Genomic DNA, 19,249 nt, shown 5'->3' with positions numbered 1-19,249 from the left:
TTTTATTTATACAAAAAAAGTTTCTTTTTAAATATAATTTAAGGACCCCTCCAAGCACCAGCGTCTGTCTCTGGTTTCCACCACAGCCCCCCTTCCCCACACTTCCCTCACTGACACAGCTTGGGGGGATTTGGGGGGCAGGGAACCATCTGGGACTGTGGTGTGACCAAGGCACTGCTCTGGAAACAAGACACTTCGAAGGGTCCCTGTTTCAACCTTGGGCAAAGGAGGAGAGGAGAAACAGGTGCCCTCCAAAACAAAAAATAAGGACTGGGATGGCAGAAAAACAAAACAGAAAGAGGGGAGGGAGGAAATGAAGATCAAGAACAAAAAAAAATAAAACTCAAGAACCTTCAATATGAAGGCAGCAGATGGGGGAGGGGCATTTACAAGGAAGAATGATTGAGTTCGGTGGCAACAGCAGCAAGTCGGGGCATCAAAGATCAATGACTGTGTCATTGCATGACACCCCTTCCTGCCTCCTGGGACAGCGCTCCACTCCCAGCTGGCAGGCTGGTCACCCTCTCTTTGGTCTGCAAGAACATGCCCATGGAGGTGAGGGAGCACCTGGGGAAGCTGGGAGATTATGGGTGCTTCCTTTCCCTCTGGTCACACCCAGTTCTGAGGGAAAGGTGCCCTCACCCTGGGGTTTGGGGTTTCCCGCCCGGAGGGGACGGGATATGATATAGCACAAACCCCAAGTCCTGTCTCTCCAAATTGCCAACTCTCCACACCTATGGGTTCAAAGTGCAATCCAGTGGGGCCAGGGATGGGGGCCTCTGTGAGACCCCACCCGACTTTACCCCAGGAAAAAGGGGAGGCCATGCCCCTGGGGTGAGGAATTCCTGGAGGTCAGTACTGAGGGGCTTGTCCTGTCCCACCCGGAGCTCCAGGCTTGGCTTGGGACTTCATATGCTGGACACTGGCCAAGATTTTCTTCTGGTGTCCAGCCAGAGTGACTCCAATTCGGAGCAGATCCCTGTGGAATAATAGGTCTAAGTGAGCCATAGGGCTGGGGGGGTCACCCTTCTTGCTTAGTTCCAGGCCCCCCCCACCCCACCCTTTCTCGGCTTTGGAATTGTCAGCCAATCAGGAAGGCCAGTGGGGCAGACGGGTAATAGGTCATTAGTTATAGGGCAGTTTCTATGTAGGTGCGGGTCAGGGGTGTGGGAGGATGGCCTTGTGTGCAGCTGCAGTAGGTGGTGGGGCTGGGTCTCAGCTCGGTCTCTCCAAAGGGTGGGGCATCAGGGCGGAATTGCAGAAGCACAAAGTGGCAGGGGGAGAAAAGGCCGCACAAACTGCTTTAGAGGGGAAAGGAGAAGTGAGAATAAATAGGCCAGGAAGAGAGAAAGGAAGAACTGGGTGGAGGGGAAGGGGAAGCTCCTGGTTCCCAGAGTCTGAGATAAGGGACAAAGGAGGGTGAGACTGGATAGGACCCCGAGACAGGAGAAGCTGTAGCAGGTTAGGGAGGTGAGACCCTGGCCCAGCAGGGCAGGTGGGCAAGGGACTGGCCTTGCCAGGGTTCCTCAGACTCCAGACTTCTATTGCTATTACTCAAACCTGGGTAAGTAGAGGCCTTGGGAGAGAAATGGGAAGGCAGAAAGGAGGAGTCCCAGGGGCCAACCCGGGGAGAAGAGTTGTTTGGGAGGCCGTGGAATCATAAAACCATTTAACATTAAAGCCGGGAAGGATCTCCAAAACCTTCTCCTTTTATGGGTGGGAAAAGAGAAGCGGAGTTGACACGTTAGGGTGAGAGTTGGGTCTGGAATGTAGATAGAAGCACAAAGATAGATACAAACTGGGAGCGGAAGGGCTGACCCGGGCTGAGGCGGCTCCGGGAGATGAGTGGGGTGTGCTGATCCCCGAGGCCCCTGCGGGCAGCCCCGGTAGCTGTTACTACTTGGGGGGTTACTCTAGGGACGTAGCTGTTACTACTTGGGGGGTTGCTCTAGGGACGCTCTGGAGTCCTTAGCTCTGCTCCACGGAGGGGATACTGGCCCTGGAGGTTGACCCCAAAGACCCCTGCTGAACCTAAGGGCCTGGCTCTGGCCCCCTTGCTCGCTGCCCCCAGGTGCCCTCTACTTTTGATCCCTTCCACTTACTCGGCGGAGATCTGGCTGACCAGCTCAAAAGAGCCAAACCCAGCTGCTGCAAAACTTTCTTCGTATCTCCCCATCTTGATGGCTCGAAGCCATTCGCCCACAGAGCCAAAAGCTGAGTAGTGAGGCTGCCGCTGATCCAGGAGAGGGTGCGAGGCACTGCAGGGGGGAGGGGGGAATGCTGACCTCTGCTCTGGGGTGGGGGGAATGGGGGAAGGAGGAGGGCTCTTCTTTGGGGTCCTCACCCGCCATTCTCCCTGGCCACGATTTTGAGGCTGGCAGGGTTCCGGATCATCTTGTCGAGGGCGCTGACCACCTGGGGGAAGCGGGGCCGCGCATTCCGATCCTTCTGCCAACAGTCCAGCATGAGCTGGTGGAGGGAGGTGGGGCAGTCTGGGGGCGGGGGCAGCCGATAGTCCTGCTCAATGGCATTGATCACCTGGGTGATGGGAAGAAACGCAGAGTGAGGCTGTCTCGCTGTCCCTGGAGAAGGGAGATGCCAAAGGGCATCCAGGAATGGCAACATAGCCCATGCCAGGATGGGAGCTACAGCCCCCAGAATCACACATCTGGGAGTCTTTCTGGCTGTTCTTGAGGCTGGCTGTAGCTGGACACCCCAGAAGTTCTTGGACTTTGATCTGGATGTGTAACCTCCAAATCCTGCCCTCCACACCTGTATCCCTCTGTGACCCAAATATGCTAGATCAGACTCTTCTGAGCAGATCACCTCTTCTTTATGCCATGCCCCGCCAAACTGCCTGTAATGAGTCTGGAAGCTTCCACCCCCACCCCATATTCCAGGTGAGAGAACACCCCAGAATGCTTGGTAGGACCCAGGGACACTTACGTCCTGATTGCTCATGTCCCAGTAGGGCCGTTCCCCAAAAGACATCACCTCCCACATCACAATCCCATAGCTCCAGGCGTCGCTGGCAGATGTGAACTTTCGGAAGGCAATGGCCTCAGGGGCCGTCCATCGGATGGGAATCTTTCCTCCCTGCAGGACGAGGAAAAGATGGACTCAGGGACACCCAGGACCCAGGCACACAGCACCCGGCCCCCTGATTTTGCTCTTTTCCCCCTAGCTCAGGCCTTCTTTGTTTCTGGGACCTAAGTCCTCCCCTCCCCAACTCTGTTCTTTCCTTAAATATCCAGAAATTGATTCTCCTTCAGTCTGAACACGTATCCTGTCCTGGTCCAGAGCTGCAATTCCTCAGCCTCCTACCTTTCCAACCTGCCCTCCCCATGTAGCCCTGGGAATCTGGTTCATCCCCTGGTCCCCAGACTCACCAGAGAGCTCGTATAGGTGGGATCAGAAGAGTTCTCCTCCAGGAATCGGGAAAGGCCAAAGTCAGAGACCTTGCAGACTAGGTTGCTGTTGACCAGGATGTTGCGGGCAGCCAGATCTCGGTGGACATAGCTCATCTCAGCAAGGTACCGCATGCCAGAGGCAATGCCCCGCAACATGCCCACCAGCTGGATGACCGTAAACTGCCCATCATTCAGCTGAACAACCAAAAGGAAAGAGGAGCTTGGTTAGGACCGCTCTGCCCACTCTTCTCCCTCCCTGTGTTTCCTAAACCCTATCTCCCTGGAGAAGGGAGATGCCAAAGGGCATCGGTCTCTCAACTCACCTGTAGGGAAGCCTACTAACTTCCCCAGTTGAGCCCTCCTTCTCTCTCACCTTGCCTTTGATTAGCTCTTACTATGACATCATCATACAATGCCTATCCTCCTTCCTGTTTCAAAGATCTGCATTCGGGTCTTTCTTGATAAGACTATTAAGGAGATAAGCCAGGCACAGAGGTGCATACCTATAATGCCAGTGGCTCGAGAAGCCGAGGCAGGAGGATCATGAGTTCAAAGCCAGCCTCAGCAATTTAGCAAGGACCTAAGCAACTCAGTGAGACTGTCTCTAAATAAAATATAAAAAAGGATTGGGGGGGCTGGGGTTGTGGCTCAGTGGTGGAGGACTCGCCTCGTATGTGTGAGGCCCTGGGTTCGATCCTCAGCACCACATAAAAATAAATAATCATGTCCATATACAAAAAAAGGATTTTTTTTAAAAAAAGGATTGGGGATGTGGCTCAGTGGTTTAGTGCCCCTGGGTTTAATCCCTGACACCAAAAAGAAAAAAAAAGACAAGGAGATGATTTAAATTTTTTTTCTTCCATTTAACTTAGTACAGTGCTTTACACTCAGAAAATAACCAGTGCTTTTAATCTAACATGCTCCTTAGGTGACAGCCAGAGTCCGGATAGTTAGAAGTGTGCTCTGGGCTGCGTGTCTACCGGTAGAAATGTCTTCATCCTGATCCAGCCTCAAACTTCAGCACACTGTATGACTATGCAAGAGAACAGTGAGAAACTGGGGCACACAGCACCAAAGCTGAGGTCTAAAGCCCAACCTTGACTTTTTCAGAGTCTACTCTCTGGCTGGGGATATGGTAGAATGAGCGCTTGCCTGGTATGCACAGGCCCTGGGTTCAGAGCCTGCCCTGCAAAAACCAGAATCAAAACTCTTCCAGAGTGTCCATCAGGTAAACTGACCAGGCAGACGGAATTAACTGATCCTGCCTTCTGGTTCTGCTGGGTTACAAGGGACCCTCTGTAGCCCTGCAGGTTCAGGGACCCAGAAGCCAAGAATCAAATTCTGAATTCATCCTCCAGTCCTGCACCCACCTGCCCTATGTTCCCCATCTCAGTTTATGAAAACGCCACTTGGCAGTGGTCAGGCAGGAGATCTCAGAGTTTCCTGGGATTCCTCCATGCTCACCTGCCACTTGCAATCCACAGGAATCTGCTGGCCCTGATGATTCCTAAATGTGTCCCCAGTCCAACCACTTTGCTCCACCCCTAAAGGGCTGCAGCAGTCTATTCACTGGCTGCTTGTGGTGGCACTGGCTCCCCAGCACCCTAAAGGGACCTCCTTCAATCATCTCACTGTCCAGCCTAAATTCCTCCAAAGGCGTCTCCTCCCACCCCCATTGCAAGACCTACTACTGCTCCTCTGCTCAACCTCACTAGCCTTTTTCTTTTTTCTTTTTGTATCAGGGATTGAACCCAGGGGTGCTCAACCACTGAGCCACAACCCCACCCCTTTTTATATTTTATTTAGAGACAGGGTCTTGCTGAATTGCTGAGGCTGGCTTTGAACTCGTGATCCTCCTGCCTCAGCCTCCCCAGCCGTTGGGATGACAGGCGTGTACCACCACACCCTGCTACTAGCCTGTTTGTTAAACATGCAGAGTTCCTTCCGGCCCATTGTGGGTGTCCACTCTCATCCCGCACCTCGTCCCCGTCTTCTCATGACTGGCTCTTTCTCATCTACCCAAATGTCATCTCCTGTCCCTTCTACCTCCTCACCTCTCTGCAACACGACCTCTGTAGAGTCCCAACATCACATCACAGACTCCTTATGACCACAGGGAGGAGTAAGGCTGTCCTCTCGACACTCCAGGATCTGTCCCAGCAACACTTATATAGAGGGGGCCAAAGTGACTGTCCACCCATGGGACCCATGTGAAATACAGGGCAGCCATAAATGTTTTATTTCCAACTTATCAAAACATCAGAAAGAGCTTCGCTTACAGGAAATATAAGAGAAACGAGCTAAATGACCCCAGTAGGAGCTGGGTGCAGTGACACACATCTATGATCCCAGTGACCCTGGAGGCTGAGGCAGGAGATCACAAGTTCAAGGTCAGCCTGGGCAACTTAACAGGATCCTATCTCAAAGTAAAAAATAAAAATGGCTGGGGGAAAAAAAAAAAAAAAAGCTCAGTGGTAGAGCACCCCTGAGTTCAATCCCCAGGAAAGTAAAACCAAATAAATAAATAGCCCCACAAAGATGAAGCCATACATTCAGAAGGTGGGACATTCATGGGGACAAGAAGCCCAGGTCCTCAGCATGTCAGTGTCATGACAAGCTCAGGTGCAATGTCTGGTCCTGAATTGGATCCTGGGTTTGAAATAACCAACAATAAAGGACATTTTGGGAACAAGTGGGAAAATGTGAATATCAACTGGATGTTCATTAGATGGTACTAAAGAATCATTGTAATTCTGTGAAATGCACTGTCATTTTACTATGCAGAAAAACATTTTGATTTTTATTTATTTTTATCTATTTTTAAATATTTATTTTTCAGTTACAGGTGGACACAATGTCTTTATTTTACTTTATGTGGTGCTGAGGATCAAACCCAGTGCCTCACACATGCTAGGAGAGCACTTTACCTCTGAGCCATAACCCTAGCCCTGATTTATTTTTAAAAGACACCCAGTAAAGCTTAAAATTCAGCAGAAGTGACAAAAATAAAATAAGTGCTTCCCGCCTCATCCCCCGCCATCGTTCCAAGATCCCTCTGATTTTCTTTCTTTTTACACTGCAATGGTGTGTTTACTTATTTGAAAAGCTCGTTTGTTTACTTGTTAACTGCCATGAGACTGTCTGCTCTCCAAGAGCAGAAAACCCAGCTGCTGTACTCATGGCATTGTTCCCGGGGCCTGGGATAGGGGCCGGTGCATAGCAGGTGCTCAGTAAATATTTGTCAAAAGAGCCAGGCTCGGTGGCGCACGCTGAGGCAGGAGGGTCGCGAGTTCAAAGCAGCCTCAGCAACTTAGTGAGGCACTAAGCGAGACGGTGTCTCTAAATAAAATACAAAAAGGGGCTAGAAATATGGCTCACTGGTTAAATGCTCAAGTTCAATCCCCAGTACCAAAAAATGTTTGTCAAAAGAATGACCGCTTCTCAGCTGGTCTTGCTCACTGCTCTTGTCCCCAGCCCCTACCTGTGTGGGGTCAGCTGGCCCCACACAGGTCCAAGGAAAGACTATCTCAGGAACTTGAACTTTCCTGAAGGAACAACCAAGCCAGAGCTTGGCCCGAGGAGAGGGCTGGCGGCTGATCTGGGCTCTGCTGTGCTGGGCTCTGATCCCCACTGACCCCTGCTGTTTGGCTGCCCTGGGGGGGTACAGGGTGGGTGTGGGTAGCGAGTGGGGTGTCTTACCCGCAGGAAAGAGTCCAGGGCTCCGTTCTCCATGAACTCAGTGAGGATCATGACGGGCACGCTGTTGGTGACCACGCCCTCCAGGCGGATGATGTTGGGGTGCTCAAACTGGCCCATGATGGAGGCCTCGCTCAGGAACTCGCGCCGCTGCCGTTCGGTGTAGCCCCCCTTTAGGGTCTTGATGGCCACACAGCTCTCCTTCTTCCCAGGGGCCTTCAGTCGCCCCCGGCACACCTCACCAAACTCGCCTTCAAGGGGGACACCAAGAATTGACTCCCCTCCTGCCTGGGTGCAGCCCTGCCATCCCTCCTGCCCGCCCCCCGCCCACTCCCAGGTGCGCCCTCCTCTCACCTGCACCTATCACCTCCTCAATCTTCACATAGGAGACGTCGATCTCTTTGGCGAACTCCCTCACAGCCTCATTGGGGTCTTCATATGTGAAGGGGTCAATGTAGACCTTCGTACCTGAGGGGTCACACAGGGGACCCCGTTAGCCAAGAGTGACTGCCATGGGACTCGGACACCCTGACTCGTGCTCACTGCTCAGGTCCCCAGCCCCGACCTCTCTTAGCAGAGGCCCACCTACCATGCCCGATGAGATACTGCCCGTGTTTGTCCGAGTATTCGGCCTCCCTCCCGTTGCTCTGCTTCCTGTAGCCAATGGGGAAGAAAAGGTAAACCGAGTCATATCTCTGCAGAAGGAGCAGGGGTCAGAGAAGACTTCAAAGGAAAACAGCCCAGTGGGGCAGACAGAAAGGCTGGCCCTGGAGCCCAAGGACAGGTGGCCATTCACCCAGGGCTTCCAGGGACCTCCAGGACCCTCCAGATACCCAAAACCCTTACCTGAGGCAGAGGACAGCAATGACAATGACCACCAGGACCAGGACCACACCAACGACCGCTGTGCCTGCTATCAGGGCCAGCTGCTCCCGCCAGCTCTCACTCTCTAAGGGAGGAGAGGCCTCAGTCAGTGGACCCCAAGAGCCCTGTAGCCCCAAGTCCCAGCCTCAAGCAATGAGCTGAGGTCTCCTGAGGACAGGCTCCAGCCCAGCAGCACAGGTTGGGGAGAGAACAATGGCCTTCAAACTGCTTTCCATATCCCATGGGCTCCTCGGAAGTCCCCCAGGACAAGGCGGGACATTTTTCAACTTTCTAACTGCCAGAGTGGTTTTAATTTGGTTTTGATCAGATTGGGATCCATAAAGAGTCTCATTTGAGTGAAAGATCGAAGATGAAAATTAAGATTTCTAACCAAAAAATGGAGACCCAAATGTCCACCAATCAATGAACAAATAAAGAAAATGTGCTATACTCACAAATTTCATACAATGCTTTTGTTTCGGTGGTACTGGGAATTGAATCCAGGGGTGCTTTACCACTGAGCTACATCCACAGTGCCCCCTTTTTTGGGGGGTACACGGGGGATGGAACTCAGGGGCACTCAACCACTGAGCCCCATCCCCAGCCCTATTTTGTAATTTTATTTAGAGACAGGGTCTCACTGAGTTGCTTAGCGCCTCAAAGTTACTGAGGCTAGCTTTGAACTTGCATTTCTCCTGTCTAAGCCTCACAAGCCTCTGGGATTACAGGCATGCGCCACTGCGCCCGGCCCACAGCCCTTTTTATTTTATATTTTGAGACAGGGTCTCACTAATTTGTACAGACTGGCCTTCAACTTGCAATCCTCCTGCCTCAGGCTTCCCTCACCACCTCGCCCAGCTCATACAATGGATTACTAGGATTAAAATTCAGCTGCAAAGAGGCTGGTCCCCTAGGTATGCGACTGTAATCCCAGTGATTCAAAAGGCTGAGGCAGGAGGATTGAAAGTTCAAGGCCAGCTTCAAAACTTAGTGAGACTTTGTCTTAAAGTAAAAGAAAGAAAACGGGGCTGGGGATGAGGCTCAGAGGTAGAGCGGCTCTGGATTCAACCCCCATTACCACAAAATATATAAAGAAATAAAACCAACACGTTACCTCATTTGATCCTCAAAGCCCCATGTAATAAAGGCTTCATGATTTTCCCATTTACTGGATGGGGAATCATGAGTGAAGGGCTGTTAAAGGTCACACGGCTGGTAAGCCACCAAGCCAACCTCACACCCAGATGTTGGTGTAGCTGGTTACGCCCTAGATGCTCCCTCTGCACTTGGCTGTGCCTCATGGGTTGAAAGAGGAAAATGAGGCTGTGACCCAAGAGCATCATGGGACAGAGGCACGGCCTCCCCCTGTGGCAGGGGCAGCACCCCAACCCTGGTCCAGCTCCCCAGGCTCACCATCCAGCTGGGTCTGACTGTGATGTTCCTGGCCAAAGGGCCCGTAGCCAGCCTCAGAGCGTGCCCGCACCTGGACAAGGTAGCTGGCTCCCCGCTTCAGCCCCCGAAGCTCAGCTCGGTTTTCTGAGGTCTTTAAAAACCGTACACTGCTTGGGCCCTCTGCACCCTGCTCAGGAGGAAGAGGCTGTAAGACAATCTCCAGCTGCCACCATTCTTCCTGCCCCACCCCCACCCCTGTGCCCATTGGCCCTGTGAGTGGCAGGACCACCCACTTAAGAGCTCACCCAACCTCTGTGCTGCGTGTTTTGCACTCATTATGTCAACCTAACCCTTGCAGCAATTCTGTGATGCTGATACTGTTGTCAGTAGTTCACAGATGAGAAAACTGAGGCTCAGAGAGGCCAAAGGGCTGGCCTAGGGTCACACAGCAAATGCCCACCCGATGCCTTGCAATTCAGGTGGCACCGCCATGAATGCCAGATCCACAAATCACCACCACCACCAGGGCCAGAGCCTGGTCTTACCTTCTCATGGTACTTGACCTCGTAGTCCAGAACAGCCCCATTGGGCGCTCGCGGCACAGCCCATGCCAAGCTCAAACTGCTGGGTGATGACCGTGTCACACGGATGTCAGACACTGCAGGGGGCACTGTGAGAGACAGGCAGCCATGGGCCCCAGCTGCGAGGCAGATCTAGCCCTTATACTGCTCTGCAGGCTACACCTGATTCAGTCCTCAGGCTGTTTCAAGAATGTCTTTGGACCTCCTCTGCCCCTAGCCTTCTCCGGAGCCCGACCTGTCCTTAACTCTCCAGCCTCCCTTCTCCTCCATTTCTGGTCCCACAAGCCTTGGCCCTCCGTACCTCCCAGGGATCCCACTCCCACTCCCACTCCCGCCTCCTACCCCCACCAAATCTCACCCTCCCGGTCGGTGGTGACGTTGACAGGCTCAAATGGGACAGGCCCTGTGGCTAAAGAGGACACACCATTCAAGGCAGTGACCTCAAAAGTATAGGTGAAGTCAGGACGCAGCCCTCGAATAGCCACCCAGGGCTCCACCAGGTCCCGGGGGCCGGGGTCAAAGGTCAGGTCTCCCCCACAGGGCAGGCAGGACCCCCCTGGACGACACTCTCGGCAGCGAAGTGCGTAGGTGAGATCGTCCCGGCCGCCAGACTCGAGGGGCGCACTCCATTCCAGGTGCAGGGAGGAGCCATTCAGATGGGGAACCACACTTCTTGGAGCAGAAGGAGGGGCTGTAGGAAATCAGGGGGTCAGACAGAGAGGGGAGGGCAGCCAGGGAACATGCAGACATGGAGAGGGCAAGGGGCATGGGGAAGCTGGGAAGGATGAGGGCTGTGATGGGGTCCACCCCAGAAGTCCATACTCCCTCCCTGATAAATGGTACCGGGCTGATGGTCACTTACTGGTGCAGGGTGCGCCTTGGGGGTCCGCACGGGCCCGGTAGTACCCAATGCGGCACTGGCAGACAGAGGACCCGATGGTGTTAGAATGACTGTTGGCCGGACATGGCTGGCAGGACCCCTCTCCTGACTCGGGCTTGAAGGTGCCCTGGCCACAGGCTAAGAAGAAGAGGAGAGAGTGGGTTATCAAAAACATGACGGACGCAGGCACTGTGGTGCACACCTGTGATCCCAGCAATCCAGGAGGGCAAGACAGGAGGATCAAAAGTTCAAAGGCAACTTCAGGAACTTAGGGAGACCCTGTCTCAAAATAGGAAATAAAAAAAAGACTGGGGCCAGGTGCTGTAGCATATGCCTGTAATCCTAGAGGGTCAGGAGGCTGAGGCAGGAGGAGTGCAAGTTCAAAGCCAGCCTCAGCAACTCAGCAAGGCACTTGCAACTCAGTAAGACCCTGTCTCTAAATAAAATACAAAATAGGGTTGGGGTGTGGCTCAGTGGTTGAGTGCCCCTGAGTTCAATCCCCAGTACCAAAAAAAAAAAAAAAAAAAAAAGTCCAGCTACCTCTAAGGTTGCATGTAATGCTAAGGTGGAATGGCAGACATGAGAAACCTCTCCTCTGCCAGAGAAACCGAAACCTCCTTTTGGAGAAGGGGTTGTAACCTTTTCTAACCCCGACCTTGGCAGCAGTCTAGTACAGCCCTCAGACCCCTGCTCGAAATAACGATGTGAAATACACAACACGAAACACACAGGATTACCAAGGAAACCAAGTAAGCTACAACACAATGATCAAAGGATTAAAGGAAACAAATTTGTGATGTAGCAACCAATGTATTTCTTGGTTAGCAAGAAACAGGGGCAGGCTGGGCGCGGTGGCACACGCCTATAATCCCAGCAGCTTGGGAGGCTGAGGCAGGAGGATCATGAGTTCAAAGCCAGCCTCAGCAAAAGAGAGGTGCTAAGCAACTCAGTGAGACCCTGTCTCTAAATAAAATACAAAATAGGGCTGGGGAAGTGGCTCAGTGGTCAACTGCCCTTGAGTTCGATCCTTGGTACTAAAAAAAAAAAAAAAAAAAAATACAGGGCAGGTCTCAACCTCGTGACACTGAGGTCATGATGAGCAATGACAATATTCTGAGATCCTGTGGCACCTGGAATGGACTGTAAAACCTATGAAGTAGATAATGCATCAGCCTCAAATCCTACTTCAAATACTGCAGCTCACATCCCGTAGGGCATGAGTGGCTAATTTTAGGTAAAAGCCGTGAAAATAAAGTCTTTTTCCCCCTCCACCACAGTTCACAGGTGCCCTCCATTCTACCTACAAAGCCCAGGTTAGGAAGACCTGCCCTAGCCAGACACAGTAGCCAACTCAGGAGGCTGAGGCAGGAGGATCTCCTGAGCTCAGGAGCTCGGGGCCAGCCTGGGGAAAAGAGTGAGATCCCCATCTCAGAAAAGCAAACAGAGAAGCTCTGCTCGAAAGAAAGGACAAGTGAGAACTTATTGAGTCCAAGAAAACCCACAAGGAACCAGAATGGAAACTATATGTCCTGTCCTGAGCCCAACAAGGTGTCCCCCTAACTCAAGAACAGTCCTTCAGGCCAGCTTCCAGAAAGCAACCAAAAGAAGATGAGTTGGACAGAGTAAGGGAGAAGACTTGGAATCAAGAAGAGCTCAAAACTTAGCTGGAGGCTTTGAAAACTAAGTGGTCAGAGAGTAAAGAATGTGGAAAAGTTTAAGATTGGGGTGCAGGACCCTCGAAAGGCACAAGCAAGCTTCTAGTCCTCACCTCGGCACTTTGTGTTGCCCTCGGTGGCCTCGAACCCTGGGTTACAGTTGCAGCCGATGACCGGCTGCTCGGCCCACTGGCCATCCTCTCGACAATAGAGGCTGGGGCTGGGGCCAGGGGCAGGGACAGCGTCTGCTACACAGCTCCCAGCCACAGGCACCACAAGCTCCCGAGGCACAGTCTCTGGGAAGTGGGTCAGGTTCACCGTCAGTGGGGGGCACTTCTTGTAAAAGAGGTGCAGTGACAGCAGAGCCATGCAGGCGCCCTGGTCCTGGAAGGCCAGGTAGAAGCCGGCCTTGCTGAGCGGGCCCAGACGCAGTGTCTTGACGTTCACCTTCCCAGTCGCCTCAGCCCCGGGGCGCTTCCTTGTGAGATGCTCCGCAGCCACTGTGTCCACCTGCAGGGTGGAGGGAGACTTACTGCCGTTGTCCCCAGCTCCTCCGATTTTCTGGTAGACTGACTTCATCCCAGCTCCGCGTTCCTTGACCTCCTTGGTTCCTATTCTGGAACATTCCCTCTGCCTTCCCCAATATGAACATTCCTGCAGGTCCCAAAGCTGTCCATTCATCCTTGCTCAGTTCCTATGATGTGTCCAACCCCGCAAAACCCCCTTTCCAGTCATTCACATGTTCTACAAACATTTATGGACACACAGGCCATGCCAGGGCCTGACCCCAGCTAAGGAGACAGAAATGAATGAACCACAGTAGTGACAGGCACGTGCACAGACTGATATAGGACCCAGGGCAGGAAGAATCAGTCGGTCCCAGTAGGATGAGTGGGACCTGAGTGCTGGAACTTAAAAAGACAAGTTGCTTCCGGAAACTAGCAAGTGCCCCTGCCAAAGGCCTTGGAAGCTCATTCATGGCGCTTGCGGCCCGGCCCGGGTACCTTGATGTAGGGGTTCTCCATCCAGGCCGGCGTGAGGGCTGTGGCTGTGTCTGCATCGCTCTCATAGTAGAAGACGGTGAAAGTCTCCTTGCAGGAGCGGCCAGCCCGCGGCAGAGACAGGCACTCGAGCATGGTGAAGCGCAGCGTGGCATACACGTGCACAGCGCCACGACGAGGGACCCAGCCCGTCCGCAGCCAGTGAGCCAGGCCTGGGGCTCGCTGCAGGTCACACACCTCATACGTGCGCACACTGTGCTGCTCCTCGTCCAGGCCGCTCAGCTCCTCCCACTGTGCGAAGAGCAAGAACTGGGCTCAGGGGTGTCCCTCCCAGGGTGAGGAGGGATGATGGACAGATGGTCGCAGGGGCTGAGGGAGCTAGAAGCAGCTTGGAGGAACCCCAGTTCAACCTGCCTCCAGCTAGGGGTGGGGGTGGCATGGGAAGCAAGTGGCTTGGCGCTCCCCCCTCCCTCAGTTTCCCTCCTGGGCCCCAGTTCCTAGTTCCAGCTCTTACCTGGCCCTCCACCTGAGGGAATGTCACCCACTTCAGATCGGCAGTTTCCAATTTTGTGTTCAGTAAAGTCTCTAAGAGAGACAGAGAGACCAAGTCAGCATTTGCAGTGTGGAGGTGGGGGACCCAAAGACCAGATCTCTTAGGCAGGAGATTCTGTGTAGCTCCAAGCTGGAGTCAGGGGACAGGAGGAGGGGGCAAGCCATCCCCTTTGCTCCCCCTCTGACATCATGCCTCTGGTTTTAGTGCCAACTCCATCTGCGGCAGCTGGCAGTAACCATGCTGATCTCAGGACTGGAGGAAGAAGGGTTCTAATGCTTGAAGGGGAAAAGGTCCATGGCTCACAAAGTGTTAAGAGAACTCTGCTCTGGCACAGACCCCACGTGGGCAGGGGGGCTGCTGGCGCCCACCATGGTCCCTATAGAATAGCCTCAAGCTCCACTTCCCCTTGCCAAAGTCCCAGAGTTGGCCTCCCTGCCATCCCAACTCCACTCCTCTTCCAAGTCCCCACCCCCCTTTCACACCAAACACTCCAGCCCTTCCCTCCTTCAAGGTGGTGCTGTACCCCTGAAGCACAGCTGCCCCCCCCCCTGCACTTTACTGCCATCAGAAGAGGAAGTGCTGGAGGCCAGGACGCTTGGGTTCCCGCCCTGGCTCCTGCCAGAGTTCTCACATCTGGATTTGGTTACGGGAAGGAAAAGGGAGGAAATTTTAGGGGTGTGGGGTAGGGGTGAACACACCTGGTTGGGCCGGGCATCAAGGAGGGGAGGGGGCAGGGCACTGGCGGAAGGAGGGGGATTAGGAGAAACTTGCAGCCTCTGGCAGCAGAGGGTGGAGGGAGGGTGGGGGAATCCCCACAGAGGCCAGGGCAACGTGGGGGGCAAGAGACTGGGGACCTGGGAGAAGCAGACAGAGCCTTCCCAGGGGAGCCAGCAACACACCTGGAACAGGGACCGCCCACCCCCATAGGGATTGCAGGGGAGAAAGGGTGGGGCAGCCACCAGATGATGTCCAGTGGGCAGGGGGCAGGCAGGAACCTGATCAGCTCAAGGTGAGGCCCAAGGTCCTCATGGGTGGCAGGAGACAGCCCAGCATGTTGGGGACAGGATGCCCCGGTTCTGGGAAGCGGGTGGATAGAGGCTGCCGTCTCCACCCTCCATTGTTCCAGCGTGGATAGTGTTTTCCTGTCTCCAATTTACACACTGTCTCTGCTTCAGGGCTGTCCTAGGTGCTTGGAGATCTGGCTCACTTTCTCTCCCGTCTCAGACCTGCCGCCTCCAACTCTGATCAGTTAGTTCATTTGCCTCTCTTCTCTTTCCCCCACTCTCTGCTCACCTCCATTTCTCTGTTACTCTCTCCTTCCTCGGCTATCTCCCACCTTACAACTCCCCTAACGGTACACCTCGGTGCTGGGCAAATTACTTAACATTTCTAAGCCTCAGTCTCCTCATCGGTACAATGGCGGCAATAGGACCTCCCTCTCCCAGGGTTGCGGAAAGTGAAGATAAAAGATAAGGTGTGTAAAGCAAATTCGCTCCTCATAGTCATGGGGCTTGGAAAGCACCAGGATAACAAGCATGAGATTAGGCATTTCCTCTTTGCATCTCCCCACCATGCTTTGTCCTGAAGGTTTCTCAGCCCCCTTGGCCGCCTCTTCCCATGGCCCACAGTTCTTCTCTTCTGGTGTCTCTGCTCATTCCCTCCCATACTCAGCCTTTGATCCCCAGCCCAGAGCAGCACACTGCCCAGCCAGGGGAGAAGGGTTTTCCAACTGCCTTTGATTCCTCCCGTCAGCAGCCCCCCATGGCCCACTCCCCAGAGACCCTTTGATTCTCAGCAGTGAAAGGGAGGGGGCCTCACCAAAAGGAGATTAGGGATGCAAGAAGAGGGTTTAGAGGACTCCTGGCTGCCCCTCCAGAGGAGGGGGAGGAGAGGAGAGAGTCTCATGGACTTTGAAGAAATATTTGGACAGGAATACAGCAAAAAATTAGAAACCTGTGGTCTAGAGGCTTAGGTAGCTGGGCTGAGTGGGGATGACTTAAGGCCATCTAGGGCAGCTTCTGCTGGCACTCAGAGATGGAGGGAAGCCGAGAACTCAAGCAAGCAGAGAAGGGGGCCAGATGGCATTTGAACGGATGCGGGTACAGCCTGGAGAAATGCAGGAGGGGGCCCCCTGGGTAAAGGCAGTGGCCTGGCAAGCCATTTGGGGGTCTGGAGTGTGACTCTGGAGAGTGTCCATACTGACGGGGTTGAGGAGTTGTAGGATCCAGGTGTGAAAGCTAAGGAATTGGCGGTGGGGGTCGTTTTATGGCCTAGCACATAGTTCTGCTGGTCTGCAGTTGTTCCTGCAGGAACGTCCCTCCTTCATGTCTGGCCCGAGGTGGGAAGTGGGTTAGAAACTTTGGGGATAGTTTTGAAGACTGGGGTGGGGAGGAAAGGCAAAGCTGCCAGGGGCCTCTGGCGTTAGGGGTAGGAGTTTGGGGAGCCTGGGGTAGGGGAACGTCCGGGTCGGAGCTCTCGACTCCATCTCTTTCCCAAACAAAAGAAAACTCCACTCCCCGCCGGGCCGCCTCCTCCCCGCCCCCTCCCGCTCCAGCACTATTGGTCCGAAGCGTTTGGGGTCCGGGTGCCCCGGTAGGTACAGGGAGAGGTCAGCCTCTCCAATCCGAGGCCCAACTTTGGGGGCCCCAGAAATGGCGGGGTGCCCCGAAGGAAACTCACCTTCTAAAGCGGCGGTGAGCGAAACCCAGCAGAGCAGCGCCCGGAGCTCCATGGCGCCGCCTCACTCGGGTTGGATCCGATCCGAGTTTGGGGGGCCCTAGCCCCCCCAGGTCTGACCCTCCCCTGAGCGGGTGGACGCCAACTCCCCGCGCGGGACTCTCGATCGGGGCCCTCAGCGCTGGCCCATGCGGGCGCGCGGGGCACCCGGCGACAGCGCCCAGGTGTGGCCCCGTGTCCCTGCCGCGCGCGCAGGAGGCGTCCTGGGGGCGTCCTGGCAGTGGGAGCGCTGGGCGGGCGCAGATCAAGACGTGGCTGGAGTCGGGGTCCCTTCGGGGCTTCGGGGTCCCGCCCCGGCTGGCTGGAGGTGGGCCGGCCGCTCGCGGTCTCCCCCCCTCCCTGGAGTGGCGCTGCTCGCGCCGCCGGGCCGAGTGCGCTCCGCGCGGGCGGGGAGGGTGGGAGCCCGAGCTGGGACCGAGCGGGAGGGAGGGAGACTACGGCGCGGGGCCGGGCGGGCCGGGCCGGGGCTGGGACTGGGCCGGGCGGCGCCTGCCCGGGAGGGAGGGGCGTGCAGGGGGCGGGGGCAGCTCCCCCCAGCCCGGGCTCGACGAGGGGGTCAGGCGGGCTGATTGGCTCGCAAGCTGCTGAATAATTCATGAGGGAAGCGGAGCGGGGAGCCCAATGGAGCAGGTCTGGAAGTTGAGAGAAAGTTTGGAGAAGGGGGAGGGGCGGCGGGCGGGCAGCCGGAGGACCGCCCAGACGTGCGCTGTGGCCGTGCGCCCTGCTTGGGACCGCGCGTGTTGGGGCCAGGGTCTTGGGACCCTCGGGACAGGCTCGAACCCAGCAGGCACCAAAGAGCAGAGAAACACGCAACAACGCGAAGAGCCGCACAGAGGTGCGAGTAAATGTGCATACGAAGCTCATTCTGACCTTGCTGTGCACTTGAGATTCCAGTCCTGGATGTGCCCACTATCCCCGAATTGGTGCAGGAGACTGCATTTGGGGGAAAGGGGAGGGAGAAAGGGGTAGAGGCTTTTGAGAATGGAGGACCTCCCAGAAGTCCCCAGGCAATAATTGCAGCTGACGTTCTGTGACGTTCAACTTCATGCACATTAAGTATTGAGGTCCTACTGTGCGTGCAACCCAGAGCTGAAATGTGCAGAGAGGGCAGGGGAACTAGGCTGAGATGAAGAGGAATCTAGAAAAAACAAGGAAGCAAGGGTAAATAAAAGGTAGGCGTGACCGATGGTGATGGTCCGGATAGCTCCAAATCACTCTTCTCACTCTCACTCTTGTGTGGGCGCGGGGCGGGAGTGGGGGTGTGGGGGGTGTCCCTGCCGCCCGCAGCCACGACCCAGAGGACTGGGGCTGGAGGGGCTGCTGCTGCTGTCTTTCCTGAGGCTGTTTCCTGTCCGTCTCCTGGGGGCCCTCAGGATGACTGGGAGGGGCCCTTCCTCTCATTGCCAACTCCCCCTATCCATCAGTTAGAGGGGAGGGTCCAGGAAAGCCATGTTCCTCCCACCAATCTACTTCTACTTCGGGTGTCTATAGTGGAGGTTCCAGGGTGCTGCTGCCAGAGTCCGGCCCCCAAGGGCTGGAAGGAAAGAGCTTAGACTGAAGATGATCAAGGAGGACAGTATCTGGAGGCACTGAGGAGCCAAGTCACAGGGAAGGAGGCATCCGGGACACCTGGGGGCTGTCAAGAGCCCTAAGCCCCCAGAGACTACAGCCGGCCCTGGATGACCTCTTGTCCCTGTGCACTTATCTTCCTGACACAAGTGGTGCTCCACACACCCCTGCCCTTCCTCGCTGCCCAGCCTAGGTCCTGCTCGGGGTGGGGGGTCACAGAGGGCAGGAAACAGCCGGCTTGGCTGGAGCCAGGCAGACCGGCTGGGGCTGGGAATTCCCTCCTCCCTCCCCATCCAGACTCAGTCTTCCCTGCTTGTATCCAGCTCCTCCCTCCTGTTTATCCACACCCACACTGCCTCTGCACCAGGATTCGTACCTCTCACTTTTGTCTTCAACCTCTGGGTGGGCTCTGCCCTCCATGCACCCCCTGCTCCAGGTCTTGGATTGCTTAATTTTTCTCATTTAGTGGGAGATAAAGTTCACTATGCAGAGAGGAGTCAGCCTGAGGGGGGGGGGGGGGGGGCCTGCACAGGGAAATGAGGCCTGGTGACTCTGAGGGATGAAGAGGTAATACAGCTTTAGTCAGACCAGGACCCTGTGTACTTCACCCCTGAGGATCAGTGCCCCTCATCTAGAGGGAAGACAAGGAAAGCCTCAGTTAGAAAACACCAGGGCTGGTGGTGTAGCTCAGTGGTAGAGCTCCTGCCTAGCAATTTCCAGTACTGAAAAGAGAAGAAAAGAAAACACAACCTATCCCTTATCAGGTCTTCAAATCCCATCCCCAGCCTATAATCCAATTCCTAGTATCTAGTGTTTATCTTTTTTTAAATTTTTTTTTAAAGAGAGAGAGAGAATTTTAATATTTAGTTTTTAGTTTTCGGTGGACACAACATCTTTGTTTGTATGTGGTGC

The 19,249-nt window shown here is 54.7% G+C and overlaps 1 protein-coding gene across 1 annotated transcript; it reads right to left on the bottom strand.

The window, feature by feature from the left end:
• Ephb4 (EPH receptor B4) lies at positions 1 to 17,175 on the bottom strand. The gene is made up of 17 exons (XM_026413217.2): positions 16,712 to 17,175; positions 13,994 to 14,064; positions 13,483 to 13,770; positions 12,592 to 12,988; positions 10,806 to 10,961; positions 10,302 to 10,634; positions 9,908 to 10,032; positions 9,384 to 9,549; positions 7,953 to 8,055; positions 7,696 to 7,760; positions 7,461 to 7,574; positions 7,110 to 7,357; positions 3,390 to 3,605; positions 2,947 to 3,096; positions 2,345 to 2,538; positions 2,103 to 2,258; positions 1 to 979 (listed from the first exon to the last, which is right to left on the bottom strand). The coding sequence occupies exons 1-17, from the start codon at positions 16,761 to 16,763 to the stop codon at positions 853 to 855; spliced, it is 2,961 nt and encodes a 986-aa protein (XP_026269002.1). The 5' UTR covers positions 16,764 to 17,175; the 3' UTR covers positions 1 to 852.
• Positions 17,176 to 19,249: the final 2,074 nt, after the last annotated feature.

This window comes from Urocitellus parryii, chromosome 9 (assembly GCF_045843805.1).
Source record: "Urocitellus parryii isolate mUroPar1 chromosome 9, mUroPar1.hap1, whole genome shotgun sequence".
Taxonomy (NCBI): Eukaryota; Metazoa; Chordata; class Mammalia; order Rodentia; family Sciuridae; genus Urocitellus; species Urocitellus parryii.
Note: the sequence above shows the minus strand (reverse complement) of the source record. Positions and strands in the feature narration are given on the sequence as shown.

Coding starts and splice junctions, on each gene's coding strand:
- Ephb4 (XM_026413217.2), bottom strand. CDS start 16,763: ATGGAGCTCCGGGCGCTGCTCTGCTGGGTTTCGCTCACCGCCGCTTTA. Junction 10,962..12,591: donor GGGCAACACAAAGTGCCGAG/GTGAGGACTAGA, acceptor TCTTCTTCTTAG/CCTGTGGCCAGGGCACCTTC. Junction 2,539..2,946: donor GGGACATGAGCAATCAGGAC/GTAAGTGTCCCT, acceptor CCCATCACCCAG/GTGATCAATGCCATTGAGCA.